This window comes from Prosopis cineraria, unplaced genomic scaffold, assembly GCF_029017545.1.
Source record: "Prosopis cineraria cultivar Desert tree isolate PC_DT_omini unplaced genomic scaffold, ASM2901754v1 PC11, whole genome shotgun sequence".
Taxonomy (NCBI): domain Eukaryota; kingdom Viridiplantae; phylum Streptophyta; class Magnoliopsida; order Fabales; family Fabaceae; genus Prosopis; species Prosopis cineraria.
In genome coordinates this window covers 24,210,660-24,226,158 of record NW_026555342.1, presented here as the reverse complement: position 1 = coordinate 24,226,158, position 15,499 = coordinate 24,210,660, and the positions used below count along the sequence as shown (strand labels likewise).

At 29.6% G+C, this 15,499-nt stretch overlaps 2 protein-coding genes across 6 annotated transcripts; both read left to right on the top strand.

The window, feature by feature from the left end:
- The first annotated feature begins 3,134 nt into the window (after positions 1-3,134).
- Positions 3,135-6,821, top strand: LOC129286945 (BTB/POZ domain-containing protein At3g22104-like). 4 transcript variants are annotated; one of them, XM_054923054.1, is made up of 4 exons: positions 3,135-3,397; positions 4,100-5,133; positions 5,232-5,303; positions 6,110-6,821. In XM_054923054.1, the coding sequence occupies exons 2-4, from the start codon at positions 4,153-4,155 to the stop codon at positions 6,488-6,490; spliced, it is 1,434 nt and encodes a 477-aa protein (XP_054779029.1). In that variant the 5' UTR covers positions 3,135-3,397; positions 4,100-4,152; the 3' UTR covers positions 6,491-6,821. The 4 variants fall into 4 exon arrangements, with proteins under 4 accessions (XP_054779029.1, XP_054779026.1, XP_054779027.1 ...); XM_054923051.1 differs by having other exon boundaries at positions 4,003-5,133; XM_054923053.1 differs by lacking the exon at positions 3,135-3,397 and adding an exon at positions 3,427-3,636 and having other exon boundaries at positions 4,003-5,133.
- Positions 6,822-11,745: 4,924 nt separating this feature from the next.
- LOC129286590 (uncharacterized) lies at positions 11,746-14,644 on the top strand. 2 transcript variants are annotated; one of them, XM_054922536.1, is made up of 3 exons: positions 11,746-12,165; positions 12,882-13,325; positions 13,732-14,644. In XM_054922536.1, exons 1-3 carry the CDS (start codon positions 12,058-12,060, stop codon positions 14,413-14,415), a joined length of 1,236 nt encoding a protein of 411 aa, XP_054778511.1. In that variant the 5' UTR covers positions 11,746-12,057; the 3' UTR covers positions 14,416-14,644. The 2 variants fall into 2 exon arrangements, with proteins under 2 accessions (XP_054778511.1, XP_054778510.1); XM_054922535.1 differs by having other exon boundaries at positions 12,858-13,325.
- The last annotated feature ends 855 nt before the right edge of the window (positions 14,645-15,499 follow it).

Here is a 15,499-nt window from a genome sequence, read left to right as displayed (position 1 = left end):
TTTATACACATATATAAAAATAATCCAAATATTTACAATATCATTCCCGATTGAAAGTTATTTAGTCACATATTAAATTTTAATTTTTTTTTTTTCATACATATATATAATTTACCTTATTTGTTCTGTTAAAGGAAATAAGTAAGTTGACATTAATATGGTTAAATTGAATAAACATTTTATTATTAAAATAAGAGTAAAAAGAAAAAAAATTTCAACTATTTTAGATTCTGAATTTTTGCCAAGTTTTTCAGGTTATAGTGAGTTAACCCAAGCTAACTACTAATTTAATTAAACCATTTTCTTCACCACGTGACAGTTCAACTAATCCAACTATTTCGGTTGATTCTGGTTCTCAAAATATTGGTTCACACTTTCAGGTTTAGTCTCTCCGCTCTTTCCTTAACTTTCACATTTGCCTTTTCTTTTCTTTTTCTATTCTATTTTTCTAGGGGTTGTTTTCCAACGCCGGGCTAGGGCGAGAGTTGAATTAATATTTCATTAATAAATTACTTTCTGTCGAACAATGGAAAATTATTAATAAATTAATTAGTAATGCAAACAACTATTTCTAGGAATTTAACATTTTATTGTTTCTATGCACCTCTTGCCTGTGAATTTCAATAAAATAAATCTAAGAAATGATGCACAACTTATAAATGATATAATCCATTCATTAAAAAGTTTATTATATAAAATCATGTTTCCCATGCAACAAACAAAATATAAAAATGAACTAAATTGCACTATATTATTTGTCAATAATATTTTCCTAGTCCTATTTATAAATCACTTCTAACATGTTTTATCAATATCAAAAAAAATTTTAAAATTCATTAATTCTGTTTTAAAATTTAATAAGTTTTTAACTTTACCCCTATTAACTATATACACTTCAATAATATATTTTCTCTTTCTCTCTCCAACATTCAATGGAAGGTAAAAAAAATTATAGTAATGATAAGTGCATATATTATAATTAAATAGGTATAGATTTTAGTTTGAATTTGATTATATTTATTAAGATTTCATATCTATTTAATTGATATTTATACATTTTTTTATCATCACTTAATTATAAGATAAAAAAGGATTTTAATATAAAATTCACTCATATCTTTTTATCTTTATATTTTACAAAAAAAAAAGAATAAACCAAATAGAAGGAAAGAAGGAAAAGAGAAATATATATATATATATATATATTAGAGTCTCACGTCGATAAGAAAAAAAGAAGAAGCCTTCACTTTAACTATAAATACTCCCTCCATCAAGAGAGAAATCATCCAATCACTTATTTAAGTACTTTAACAATTCTCTCTAAGATATTTGAAGCTCGTAGAAGCATTTTGAAGGCTGAAAGTGATATCATTGAGGGGTTTCATAAATTATAATTATTTCTTTTCTACTCCTTAATTTTCTCTGTGATCATTTTTCATAATTGAGGATTTTAGAACGGTTTTATTTAATTTTATTATGTATTTCTAAATTACCCAATTGGGATAAGGATGAAGCCCAATTAAGGAATTAGTTTTCTATTTCCTTTATTTTGACTCTTTGCATTTATATTTATGAATATTTTTATTTTTTTCTAATTATATTTATTTCTCTTGTTCTTTATACTGATTTAATAACTGGCCACCATTTAATCAAATCTATGGATAATCTTGATGGATTGGGATGTGAAGAGAGAACCTAGATTTAAAGAAATAAATATAAATAACTAGGTTAGGGATAGTTCTAGAAATTTATGGTGACTTAAACTATAGCTTCACGGTTTAATTATTTGCTTAAGTATCGTGGAAATGAATTCAACTCTAATTAAAAAGGGACTAATAATTTGGGAGAATCTTAGGACACTTTAGGAATAATTGTCACTATAATTGATCCGAGTCAACTCAAAGGATAGAAACTAACAACCTATAGGGTGAATCCCAAACCCCAACGCTTCAAGTGATTGCATTTTTATCATCATTATTTTCTTGATTTATTTTTATTTCTTATATTTTTATCAAATTTATCCATTTTATCTATTTTTTTAAACTATTAATTGTTTAAATTAGTAAAAGTGTAACTTCTCTGTGGGTTTGACACCTGAAATACTCTAGGTAATTTATTACCATGACCTCGTACACTTACGAGAGCAATCAGGTAAAAATTTAATGACGAAACTTATAAATAGGATAAAAAAATTTTCTCTCTTTACTTTGTAAATAGAACTATAAGGAGTACAACTTTACATTATCTACTACAAATTTTATATTAGATAATACTTTTTTATTTTATTAAGTATCTTAACTTTAAGTTCTATTTCTCTTTTAAAAAGTTTTAATTCTAAATATTCATTGCATTGCAAAAAGTAGTCCATTCTTTTGTTTTTATCGGTTGTACATTTATGTCTTCATATTGAAAGAAATTTTAAGACATATTAGGTACAAATTATAGGCATTTTTCAGTGAAATTTGAGTATTAGTTCATGGCGTGGTGAATGATTAATCCCTATTATTAGATCCAATTTTAATTAATAAAAACAGTCTATTCTTTTTAACTAGTAAGAGCAAATTGATTCTAATTTAACTTTATTTCAATAAGTGCTGGATATTTAAAAGAGAAATATTGTATAGTGAAAAACAGAGAGGCATAAACCTGTCTTAAAATGAATCAACTATATCTTTGACACATAGTAGTGCAGGACATAATTAACACATATGATGTTTTAAATTTTCAATTGGTATGATTAATCTAGCCTTTGAAATATAAAATTGATGATTATAGGAATAGTATTGCCAAAAAATTGACAATATCAATATTTTTATGGACTAATTAACATGACACTTTATTTTTATTAATTTAGCTTTTATCTATCTATTAAATATCTTAGAAAGCTTGATGCTCACATATAAAACTTATATTCATAAAAACAAAATTTATCATTTACTTATCCACTGTGTGTGTGTGTGTGAATTCTACTATTGGCTTTATGACATTTATGAAATTAATTCTTTCAAATAAATATTTTTTTTTTTGGTGTTTCAATCTTATTTGAAAAAAATGCAAATCCCATGTTAGTTTTATTACCCGCAATTCTCTCTTTCTTTAGAAACTATCACGCTTATTTTGTTGACTGACCAAAAACTCACCTTTCTAGTTCCATCATTCTCCTCATGCTCCGTTCGTAATTGATGACCCCTTTTTCTTGTATATCTCCACTTTCCTCTTCTGGTTCGGTCATTCACATGTCACAGACTTTCTTCGAAGCTTCAAAGCCTTCTTTTCTTCTCAGTTCTGATTCTGATTTCATGCTTCTATAGCCTCATTCGTGCTATTGTAACCAATGGGAGCTTGCTGCGACCTCGAAGTAGACGTCAACGGTGAAGCAACTTTCATGGTGAACAAGGTGATTATTCTTCTGTTTTTTCATGGACATCATCGTTTCTTGAATAGAATGCCTTGTGGGTGTTTGTTCTTTTCTCCGAGTTAATGAAATAGTTCATTTTCTCACTTAGTTTCAACATTGATTACTGAAATTGACTGTCGTTGCTTGCTTGTTCTTCTTTCTAACTTGACGACCACCCAAAGTTTGTTAGTCTTATTAGTTCCTTTTTGTCAAGGTCTTCTTGCAGAAGAAATTCTTAGGTACGTTCATTGCATCTGAAATAGGTGTACAGATTACAAAACCAATGAATCTCATCGAAGTTAGTATTTTAGACAGTGAGATCTGTTGGCACAGCCATTTTGATGAATTTGTTTTTCCTGTTTGCACCTATTTCTATGGTGAAGAGAGTTTAAGATTGCTTAGATTGCTTCTTTCTTGATATGGTTTTATTGCTAATTTCAATATTCCGTTGAAGTAAGCTATCTGCCACATGTTTCTTTAACACTCTGAAGCTCTTCTTGCTTTCTTTGTTACAGAAACTCTGTTTTTTGTTTTTTTTGTTTTTTGTTTTTTGCTGGTAGAGTGCTTTTTCTGGCTATCTAACCTTCATATGAAACACTTTGCAGAATATTCTTTCTTCCTTCTCCAGTTTATGTAGCAACTTATTTGGTAATTTCATGGGTAAAAATGAAGTCCTTAAAGTTATCTTCAATGACTTTCCAGGAGGAGCACATGGTTTTGAGCTCATTGTACGGTTTTGCTACAGTGGCACAAAAATGGTGATTACACCTTCCAACATAGTCCTGCTTTATTGTGCTGCTCATTTCATGGAAATGCACTGTGATGGTCCTTCTGGAACATCAAATGTGATATCCCAAATCGAAAATTTCCTTGAAGAAGGGATTCATTTATGGACTTGGTTTGAGCTCCTTGAAGCATTAAGACAGTGCCAAGAGTACTCAATTTCTTCAAAAAGTTACTTCACAATTCTGGACAGAATTGTAGATCACCTTATAGAGAGGCTTGTGATTTTGCCAAGCACTTCAAGCCCATATACATGTTCTTCTAATAGATCTAGTTCCCAGTTTTCATGTGAAACTAGCAGTAACAACAGCTGGAGAAATAACTGCTCTGGGCCTTCTTGGTGGTTCGAACATCTTCTATTCTTGAAGGTTGATTTGATTGACAAGATAGTAAGGTCAATGATTTCTCATGATTTTGATCATGCTCTAGTCTCTAAGTTTTTGTTTCATTACCACAAATTAAGTTGTATTGGTGCTGTAAAATCAAAGTCAAAGATGGAGAGTGCTGAGACAACTGAGGTTGTGATCAATCTGCTTTCATTGCTTGATAAGAGGTCCTTTTCTTTCAAAGACTTGTTCAGTCTCTATCATGTCGGTTTCAAATTGAGAATAATTAGTTCATGCTGCAAAAACAAGATATTAAGTCTTATAGGTCCCTTTCTGGATCAAGTAGCAATTGATTATCTTCTTCTTCCACCTCCAAAAGAGAGGAAGCATGCATTTGATGTCGATTTTGTACTGAGGCTTGCACAAGTATTTGTCAACGAAGGCGATTTTGGGATATCTTTGGCTAGACTTAAGAGAGTGGCGAAAACAATGGACTCATTTCTGATTGAAGTTTCTCCGGATTGCCATCTCCAACCATCTGAATTTGCAGAATTAATTACAGTTCTCCCAGATGCTGCAAGAGAATCTCATGATCTGTTATACCTAGCCATGGACATTTATCTGAAGGTAAACTTATTTTAATTTGCTTGGTTTATAAGGAGTCAACATGTTATCCATATATACATCCATGTATATTAAAAAAAAAAAAATTGTTTTGTCAACAGTCAATTATCCTAGCGGCAACACTACCTCCCTCTCTTGAAAGAGGTCCTAAGTTCAAACCTGGTGTTGACATGGTTAGTGTGCATGCGTGAGTGTTTGTGTCTCTCTTCCCTAAAGAAAAGGGCTAGGTTAGGGGTAATTTTTTTTTTAAATTGTTTTGTTGTCTTTACTAATTTCCATTCTGCAATACTGTTTTCTATAATGGGAATGAAACCAGTTGCAATAGAATCATCACTTGTGAATATTTTGTTTAATGTTTAATTAGTTGATTGGTCATATGTTATGTTTTCATTGGACAATTTTTGATAAATTCATTTGGAATTAAACCTAAATCTTGTCTATTTGAAAATATTTTAGGTAGATTTAGTCTACCAAAGACAAATAGATCACATCAAACTGAAAAGAAATATATAGATATGACATGCACTCTTCAACATAGTTAGCTCACTTCTAACTAATAAGTATCTTCTCGATCAACTTGATTTCCTTTATATTTGATGAATAATCCAGCGTGCTAGAAAATTCCTTTTAGGGAGTGAGCGCTTTAAAGCCTCTAACTATTCGTTAGATATCAATATTAATATATATGATAAAATTTATATCAAGTCGTATTATTTATAAGTCATGAATAATATAATTTATTTTTGGAAGAATTATGCATGAGTCCCACTTAAGACAATTAATTAACTCCAGGTTCATTGTATTGTCATTCTTCTAAGCTTAATTGTCAATGGAGCTGTGAGTAATTAATTATCTTGAATGGGACCTAATTTTAGACTCCGCACAGTATATGGGAAAGCTTGCCTTGTTACTCTAGTTGTTTATCAATTTTCTTTCATATTTGAGGATTTCATTGACACACACACACGCATATCCACAGGTTCACGCAGGGCTAACTGAAAAGGAAAAGATTAGTATCTGCTGTGCACTGAATCATGAGAAGCTGTCAGCTCAACTTTTGAGGAATCTTACAAGAAACTTGGTATTTCCTGCACAAGCAAAACCCAGAAGTCATGCTCATACACAAAGCAGAATAAAAAACTTGCTCCAAGAGAATGATCATCTGAAATACTTTCTTGACTCACTGTTTCGTAGAAGCTTTAAGAACACAGATGCTAAAGAGGATTCTGAAACAAGAACTGCAGACGATGGCGATGAGTTGAAGCCTGAGGGGGATTTGCATGTAATGCAAAGCGTAATGAAGTCTGGATGTCATATCATGAACAACTCAAGATACTTACCAAAACTCTGTTCAAGATGATTGGTTTGGAATGTGATACTGAGATTTATTTCTTTTGTCCAGTGTGGTTTTCCTCAGATTTGGATCTCATAAAGTGATGCTTTAAGTTGTGAGAGAGAGAGAATTGATGAAGAGATAGCTCTGTTTTTGTGGGACTTGCATGATTAGAAGTAGGATCCACCATTTCACTGTCCTCCTTCCTCACGTAAAAGTCACTTAAGGGATCCAGCCTTGGTCTTCCTCAGTGATCAATTTTCTAGAATTATGGAAGTACTTTTTGGTGGCCAATACATGTAAAGTTATGCATTGTATAGATATTATTTATCAAAGATTTCAAACATAGTTCTTACAAGCCAGTAGCTTAGTGTCACAACTGTGCACCAATCACCATGCACCTTTTTTAAAGGGGAAATTTGCAGGCTCTATCTCTCTGGATATGGGCAGGGGCGTAACGAGCTTATCAAGTGTGGGGCGTTTTGAAAAATAATATTTATAATTAATTTATCTTTTTAATATGTATCATAATTAATATTTTTAAAATAATTCTATAACCTTAAAATGTTATATAATAATTTTTTTGTAATTATAAAGTATTTGAAAAACAATTTTAAAAATGTTAGATAATAACTTAAATGTTGTCGTGAATGCTGGGCTGACAGCTCCATGCCTACGCTGAAAGTAGTCCGGCGAGCACTCACTTGCATTTCTGGGTGGATCATGAATGGGACCAGAAGGGAGGATGATATTTAAGATCTCTAAAAAAAAAAAAAAATTGCAATAACGCCAATATTAGATATTATCTTACGAAAGCTGATGGGTCTTTATTAGGATAAATTTCCTTAAAAGGACTTTAAATGTCATTCTCCCAATCCAAAAATCATCAGAGGGGCAGAACTATAGATTAATTTAAAAGTCGAGGCTAAAATTGATTTCAACATTCTTTTTTTTTAAAAAAAATATTTTAAAGAATACTTCAAAAAGGAAAAATGAAAGAAAAATCCTCATAAAATATGTAAATAACAAGAAGGTCCTATCCAATGTAATAATTCTTCTCAAGTTTATTAAAACCTTTGTGATATTAATTTCTTTTGTGAAATACTATAATAATCTTAATTTAAAATATTAGTTATCAATTTAAGTAATAACTATCTATTTTTGGTAATAACTAAAACGAGATAGCAAATGACAAGTTTTGCTCTACAAAATTTGTAATCATTAAAGTTCAAGTATTGTAAATATTAATGACTACTTGTGTTTAAGTGATTATTACTTTTCTTCTAATAATGATTAAAATGGAATAAGTAATTACAACTTTTTATTTATAGTTTTTTAATCACTAAGTTTAAGTGTTGTAAATATCAATAAGAGAAAATATCATTCAAGAACCATTGAAGAAATTTAATATCAATTAAGAATTAAAAGATTATAAAATATTAATGTAGAACCAAGGGATTAAAATGCAATTAAAATTAAAAAAACCATTGTCACCAGACACTAAAACACCACCAATGGCAGTTAGAGCTTCGGCCAGAAGCCACTAAACCCATTTAATCATATATAACTCCAAAAAATGTGGTAACTCAAGTTTATTATTTATGCAAGGTAAATACTCATTTTATTAGACCTAAGCTATCAATTTTTTTAACTTGTTAAGGCCTGAATAAATTGTTGTTAATTTTAAACGAATTGTTATTAAAACTTGAATGAATACTTGTTGATAAAGGACTAATACTCATACAATTAAGCCTATTTTATTAGTTTTTTTAACTTATTAAAGCCTAAATGGATTGTTTTAAATTTCAAACGAATTTTTTTTCGAAACCTGAATAGATAATTGTTATTCATGACTGATAGCGCATGTTTAATGGAACAAGTGTGCACCTTGTATAAACAACAAGCTATTCAAGTTTTGACAACAATCCATTCATGATCAACAAATAACAACAGAAGTAATATTAATAAAATAACAAGTGTTGTTTTATGAATTAATAAGTATTATTTGAGTTTTGATAACAACTCATTTAAGTTTTAACAAGATAAAAAAAATAAATTTGGAATTAATAACACACCTCTATGTTATAAGAAACAAGTAGTTTGGGACTAATTTATTACTTATGTGAACATGTTATTTTAATGACATTTAAATGTCAATTAATAAATGATAACTTGCAACATACATGAATTTTTAAAACTCTCAATTTGTAATTAATCATATCATACTAACTAGTAACATTAGCAAAATAACAAATGTCATTCAAAAATTAATAACACATCATTATATTATAATATAGAAGTAGTTTAAAAGTTTAGTTTGCTGGGCATATATTTTTTCACCATATAAGTTTAAATGAGTTTTGTAACTTGGTGGCTACTAAATTTTTTAAGTGGTCAAGGAGTCATGAAATCAAATCTCCCCTTGATTGCTTTAAAAAATTAATTTAAACTAATTGTCCTTTTAGAAGTGAAGCTCCTAGGAATAATTTTGTCTTTTCACCATAAATTTTAATTACATTTCAATCTCTTGGTCCTGCAATTATAAATCAAAATATTTTAGACATTAATTGATATTAAGTCTTCTTAGTGGTCCTTGAATAACATTTTCCCTATCATTGATTACTTTAATTTAAGTAATGGCTTTTTTTTTGTCAATGATTGGAACGAGATAGAAAATAACAAGTTTCTCTCTACAATTTTTTTTAATCGCCAATATATTTATTTATTTTTTATTTTGAATTGGAGACTTTATTGTCATTTCATAAAATATATTAATGTCAAAAAGGTTCCAAAAGGGCTTTACAAGAATTATCAAATTTCACATAATCTCATTATCATCTGTGTATTTCAAGATCATTTTTAATGTCATTTTCCTTTTAAAGAATGGGAGGCAATGACCCTGCATGCGTCTTAATTTTGTCACTACCGGAGGATCCTCCTTTGCTTGAATCCAAATTTTCATGGATTTAATTTTGCCAATATTTTATGATTCGAAACTAGAAGAATGAAATGTAAAAGGTCTATTTGTTTCCTATTTTTAAAAATTATTTTTTTTAAAACTAGAAAAATTTAAAAATTTATTTGGATAAGTATTTTTATTTAATTTCTTTTAAAACTATATCTATTTTTATTTTTAAAAATAAAAATAAAATATACTAAATTTGATTATTGAAAATTATAATTATTTTGATCAATTTCTATTATTAATCACCACCATTAACTATCTATAACCATTATTATCAATCTATTTTTTAATTCTAAAACTGATTTTTAATTGACATAATCAAATAAATTTTCATTTTATTTTGTTTTAAAAACAATTTTAAAAATTGCATTATAATACAGTTTTTAAAAATAAAAATGAGAACAGAAACCAAACAGTTCCAAAAGCTATTTGTTTTTAGTTTTTAAAAATTATTGTTTATTTTTAAAAAAAAAAAAATTTAAAAATTTATTTAGATAAGTATTTTGAATTTCATTGTTTTCAAAAACTTTTTTTAATTATTTTTTTAAAAATAGAAACAACATCAAATTATTTTTATTTTATTTTTCTCATTTTTAAAATTAACTACATTTAATAATTAAAAAATATAATTATTTTAATCAGTTTTTATCATAAATCACCGTTATTAATCAATTATAAGTTTATAACTATCATTATTAGTCTATTTTTGAATTCTAAAATTATTTTTAACTTAATATAACTAAAAAAATTTTATTTTATTTTATTTTAAAAAATTAATTTTGAAAACTGTATCTCAAAACATTTTTTTTAAAAAAATGAGAACAAAAATCAAACATATCTTAAATTTGTTGCCATTTTTGTTCTGAGATGCAAAGTAGATTTATGTGTTTCTATTGCCTCAGAGGTGTGGTGCCCAGGGTTATGTAAAATCGAGTTGTTCAGATAGCACGCATGGATTCGTATATTTGACAGCATTTTAGTTGGCCCATTTAAGAAATTGTTATTTTTTTTTTTCCATATAACATAACACTGCTATAATTTTTTTTAAAATAATTGCTTAATTTGAAAGAGCTGGTAAGTTCTGTAGCTCTGTTTCTTTTTCAGACGTGGCTTTAATTTTCTAACTGGATGCCTATTCTATGTCGATAAGTTTTGCCCAATTGTCTGTCATCTCACGCTTAACAGTTTCATACATGATTAACGGTTTTATAGGCAAAAGAACATTGAATTTAAAGCATACAATAAAAAATAAAAAAATTAGGTTAAAGGATATAAATATTTCACAAAAAAAAATTGTCAGAGTCCAATATCCTTAAATCAACTATGATTCATAAATATTCATGAATTTTTTTTTAGTAAGGACATCATTTCCCATCCTACTAAATTTGCCTAACATTAGTTGATGTTGATCATTAAATGAAAGGAAGCAAATATAAAGTACAAAAATATACAATTTTTTTTCTAAAAGTTTATGATATCTTGAAGTTAAAAATAATGTATGGGTACCCATTATTTAAGCTAATAATGATATATGAGTACCCATTAATGTTTCCAATAAGTAAAGACTTTTTTTAGCTTCTATTAGAAGACATCTTTAATTATCTCACTAGAATCAATAAAAAATAGTTAAATCATTAACTTTTTAAAAAAATAAAATAAAATTTTAATTTCACATCTATTTAAATGAAAAAAATTTGTACTACATTCTCATTCATAATTAATAAATTTAAATAGAGATAATATTAAAAAAAAGTTAAAATATATATTTATTCTTTTAATCTGGTATGAGATTTTATTTTGATCTCTTAATTTTATAAAATATATTTTTAATCATTTAACCTTAATATTGTTAGTTTCATCCCAAAAAATTTTTACTTTTAACTTTTAAATATTAAAAAATATAAAAATATATCCTATCAAAGCCTTAGTTAACTACATAAAAAATATACTTTAACTTTGGGGGGGGGGGTTAGTTAATATCCTATCAAAGCCATGTATGTAATAACCAAAGAATTTTTTCAGAAGTTTCTCCCGAGTAAAAATAACATATGAATCTTAAGAAAATTAATTAATTCAAATCAACTTTTAAATACCAAACTTTAAACATTTATTTTTTTAAATTTTTAATTTATTACAATAAATAAATTTATTTTTTTAATTAAAATTTAAAATATAAATTATAAATTTATTATAATAAAATTATACAATTAAAAATTAAATTTATAAATTTATAAGGTTTGATACTTCAAACTTAATTTAAATTAGTTGTTAGCTTGACCTGCGTGTTTCCGCTGTTTTTCCCAATCTTTCGGTGATGCTGTGCGTTTAGTGAATGGTGGAAAGCCAGACCTAATCTCCACCTCCACCCTCAGTCCTCCACAGTCATGCAACTGTTCGGCTATACCTCCTGAGCGTCGTCTCTTCCAGTATTGCCCGTGTATGTTTTGTGTGATGATGTCCTTGGAACAAACGATAAGGCGGTGTTGGAGCATGCTGGTTTCAAGGTGAAGGCATAGGGCGTGATAGACTTCTTCAGACTAGCATCAACTCTTGGAAATTCCCACAGGTTTCAGTATCTGTAAGGGTAGTCCCAGTCAGAGTTCTTTCATTGTTAGGTTTTGTGGTAGCAATGGATCCTCTTGGTTCTGTTATCGACAAATTGAAAGGTTTTACCAAATCAAGCCATGAATTCTTCACCGGCCTCATCCGCGGCCGAAACTCTGCTTCTCGCAATCCGGTATGTTTCCCGCTTCAAACTTTCATGTCTGATTCTGCATGTGTTCATCGAACGCAATGTTGATCTCGGCGGCGCTGTTTATCGCATTTTGAATAATATAGACCATTCTTATATATTTAGATGTTAATTTGTTGCAATAAGAGGATTTTCTGTTGGTTCTATTGAGGAATAAAACTGCAGTCCATTTCAGCGCCTTTTGAAAATTTAGGGTACGTTGCAAAAGTGGAAGGTACTAGTGAGAGCGGTAAGAATTATCCCGCACTCAATTTGATGTTTGACATCATTTTTGTTTACTGCCAAGCTTAGAATGGATGCTGAACAATCTTACCCCTGTTTTATTGATTTCCATGCACCTTACTGGTTTGTATCTTCTCTGTCTACTGATGTTCTGTTTATTTTCCTGAGTACATTCATTAGCTTTGATTGGCTGTAGGTTCGAATCAAGGCGTTTATAGTATTTCTTACGATTTCAGAAAATGTACACATTTTTACGCTCATTACATGAAGATTTCAAACTCACAACTTGACAAATCATTGGAGCTTTATGTTCCCCTGGTTTGTTAACTTGTTTGTCAATAAAGATTTATTTTTATCCCATTGCCGATGTATATATGATCGATGAACTAGGTGTTCCTTAGGTAATGGTTTCTTTATGGTATGTTTGACAAATGTGTGCGCAATAATAATTTCAGATTGAAATCCTAAAACGTTTACAGAGAGAAGCATTTTCGGATCTTATGAAACTCAGGGAAAGACAAGACAAGGTTGAGAGAGTACTTTCCTTCTATAAACCCTCGACTGGAGGTCCATTTCAAGAAGCTACCACCCATGTAAGAGGACGAGTGGATCTCTTGGGGGCTTTGTTGTTGATGAATGATATTAATGAGCAGAATTTAGATGTAATAAGTAGAGCTGGATTAAGGACTGGAGTTGAATCAACGTTAATTTTTGAAACAAACATCAGGGATAAGGATACTCTTGTTGCAGAGTTTGTGACCAGTCAGAAAGGTATGGAACATCACACTGATGTCCTGGGAAGCACACTTTCTCTGGCAAAACTTTGTTATATTGCAAAAGTTAGTGATTGGTTATCTGTGATGGCTATCCCTATGGGAGCTCAATGCAAAGATGCTGCAATTGCTTCAAAATCTTTCCACCAGGTACTTCAGAATGTTATTTGTTTCTTTGATGATTTGGTAATGTTCACTTTGAGATCTTGTTACTGCTGGAACGAAAATCATTATATTGTGCCAAAAATGATATATGAGCATCTAGATAAATAGATGGTTTGCCTTGCCTTTTGATTAAATTTAATCTGAAACCATCAGCATCTGAGCTGTAAATATATTGCCCTCTTTGATGGACATGACTGTAAAATCATACGTTCTTTCTCCTGATTTTTCTTCTCTGACCCCAATATATATTGAAAAGTTTGTATACATATGTATACTGAAAAATTGCTTAGAGTGAAAGTATATACTGAAAAATTCCATTTTTATTTTATTTTGTTTTGGTTATCACTTGTTTATAGGGCCCTAATTGCATCATGTGTTTCTGTGCTTCAAGCACGGAAAGGGCCTTACAGACGTTTCCTCTGTCGTACCACCGCTGCTGAATCTGCAGAACGGTAGTGCCATCAGCATGATGGTGAGAAAATCAAATATTGTTGCTTCACTGGCTCAGTTTGTATCCGGGCTAGGAATGCAATCAGGTTATGATGCACCTAAGAATTGGTCCAGCACTTTCGCTGAACTGTCATGTCAACTTCCTAGAGGAACGAAGCTGTCTGTTATGGGGCTCTACCGAGTTCCTCTTTCATCAACTGAACCATCAAAACTTGGAGCTCTTACAATTCCAATACTCACATCAAAACGACCAGAGGTACCTGAAACTATCTATGAAACATTTCCATGGTCGGAATCAAAGACATGTCTTTCCACTCGATCAAGTGCCCTGACATTGGAGTCAGAACTTGATGACATCACAAAAATTGGAGGTTGGGTTGAGATGAACGAATCGAATCTTAAGTGGGGCGTGAGCATGTCTGACGTCTCTGAAGATTCATTTGGCTGGGGAATGAGCCTCAATGGGATTATTGGAGATTCAACAACTGGGGATCTCTTTCAGGCTGAATCCTATCTGAAATTTAACTTGGGTTATAAATTCTGCTTGAAGCCAGGCTTTGCTTATGTGGCTGCTGGGAATTCTAAAATAGCTGGTTTAATGCTTCGCTCCAGTTGGTCCTTCTGATCATTCAACTTCTACACAGTTACATTGATATGAACCTTTTGCTTTGTTCAGGATCCCATTATTTTTTTCTTCTACATACATCACCCATATCATATTTTTTTTTTGGTCATTGATCGTTCTGTACTTATAAATCCAAATTCTCTCTTTAAAAAAAACTACATTTTACTTATCAAGTTAGTTATACAATATAATTCTTCTCATTATTCGCTTAGCAGATGGCATACTAGTATGTGCGTTTTAGCTTGGGATTCAGTTATTGGTGAATTCCCCCCCCCCATATTCTCCCCCTGTTTTCTTAATCTTGACCAAGTGCTTTCTTAATTCTTTAACCAGTTTATTTGATCTCAGAATTTTTAGTTTGTATGAGAGTGGACAACCACACATATTAGATTCTGTTAATTTGTGTATAGTAGCTTGTAAATTATGGAATACTCGTTATATTGTGTGGCAATGAAAGAAGGAATTTCTTGAATGTAGAGAGAAAATAATAATTGTATAACTTATTATTTTTTTAGGCTAAATTATATATTGCTTCCCAGAATTTTGAACTATATATACATAACCTTATTAACCTTTGAAACTTTATAATAAACTCCTTTCAACTTTTATATTTATTCACATAATTTAATATGATTAATTTTATATATTAATTATCTACATATAAATTAAAATTTAAGGAGGTTATATGTATGTCAATCAAAATTTGGAGTTTTAAATGTACAAAAAATAAAATTTAAGTGGATATATAATTAATGGTTATGAATTATTTGTATATACCTGGAAGTTTAAAGAAGTTTGTTATTAAGTTTTTAAGGTTTAGGGTAGTTGTGTGTTATTTAACCTTTTTTTTTTAATGAAAAGAACTAGAACATAATCCATCCATTAGAAAGTAAAAAAATTATTAAAACGAAGTTATATTTTTATCAAGAAAAAAGTTAAGAGAATTCATTTTCACGTTATGGAACGAATTCTATAGTTCATTTAATTTACAGTATTCTATTGCTATATTGCTCACCGCTCACATATTTTTAGTGAAAGATTCGGATCCTCTGGACTCAAGTTATCCTCCCTAATGAAAGAAATT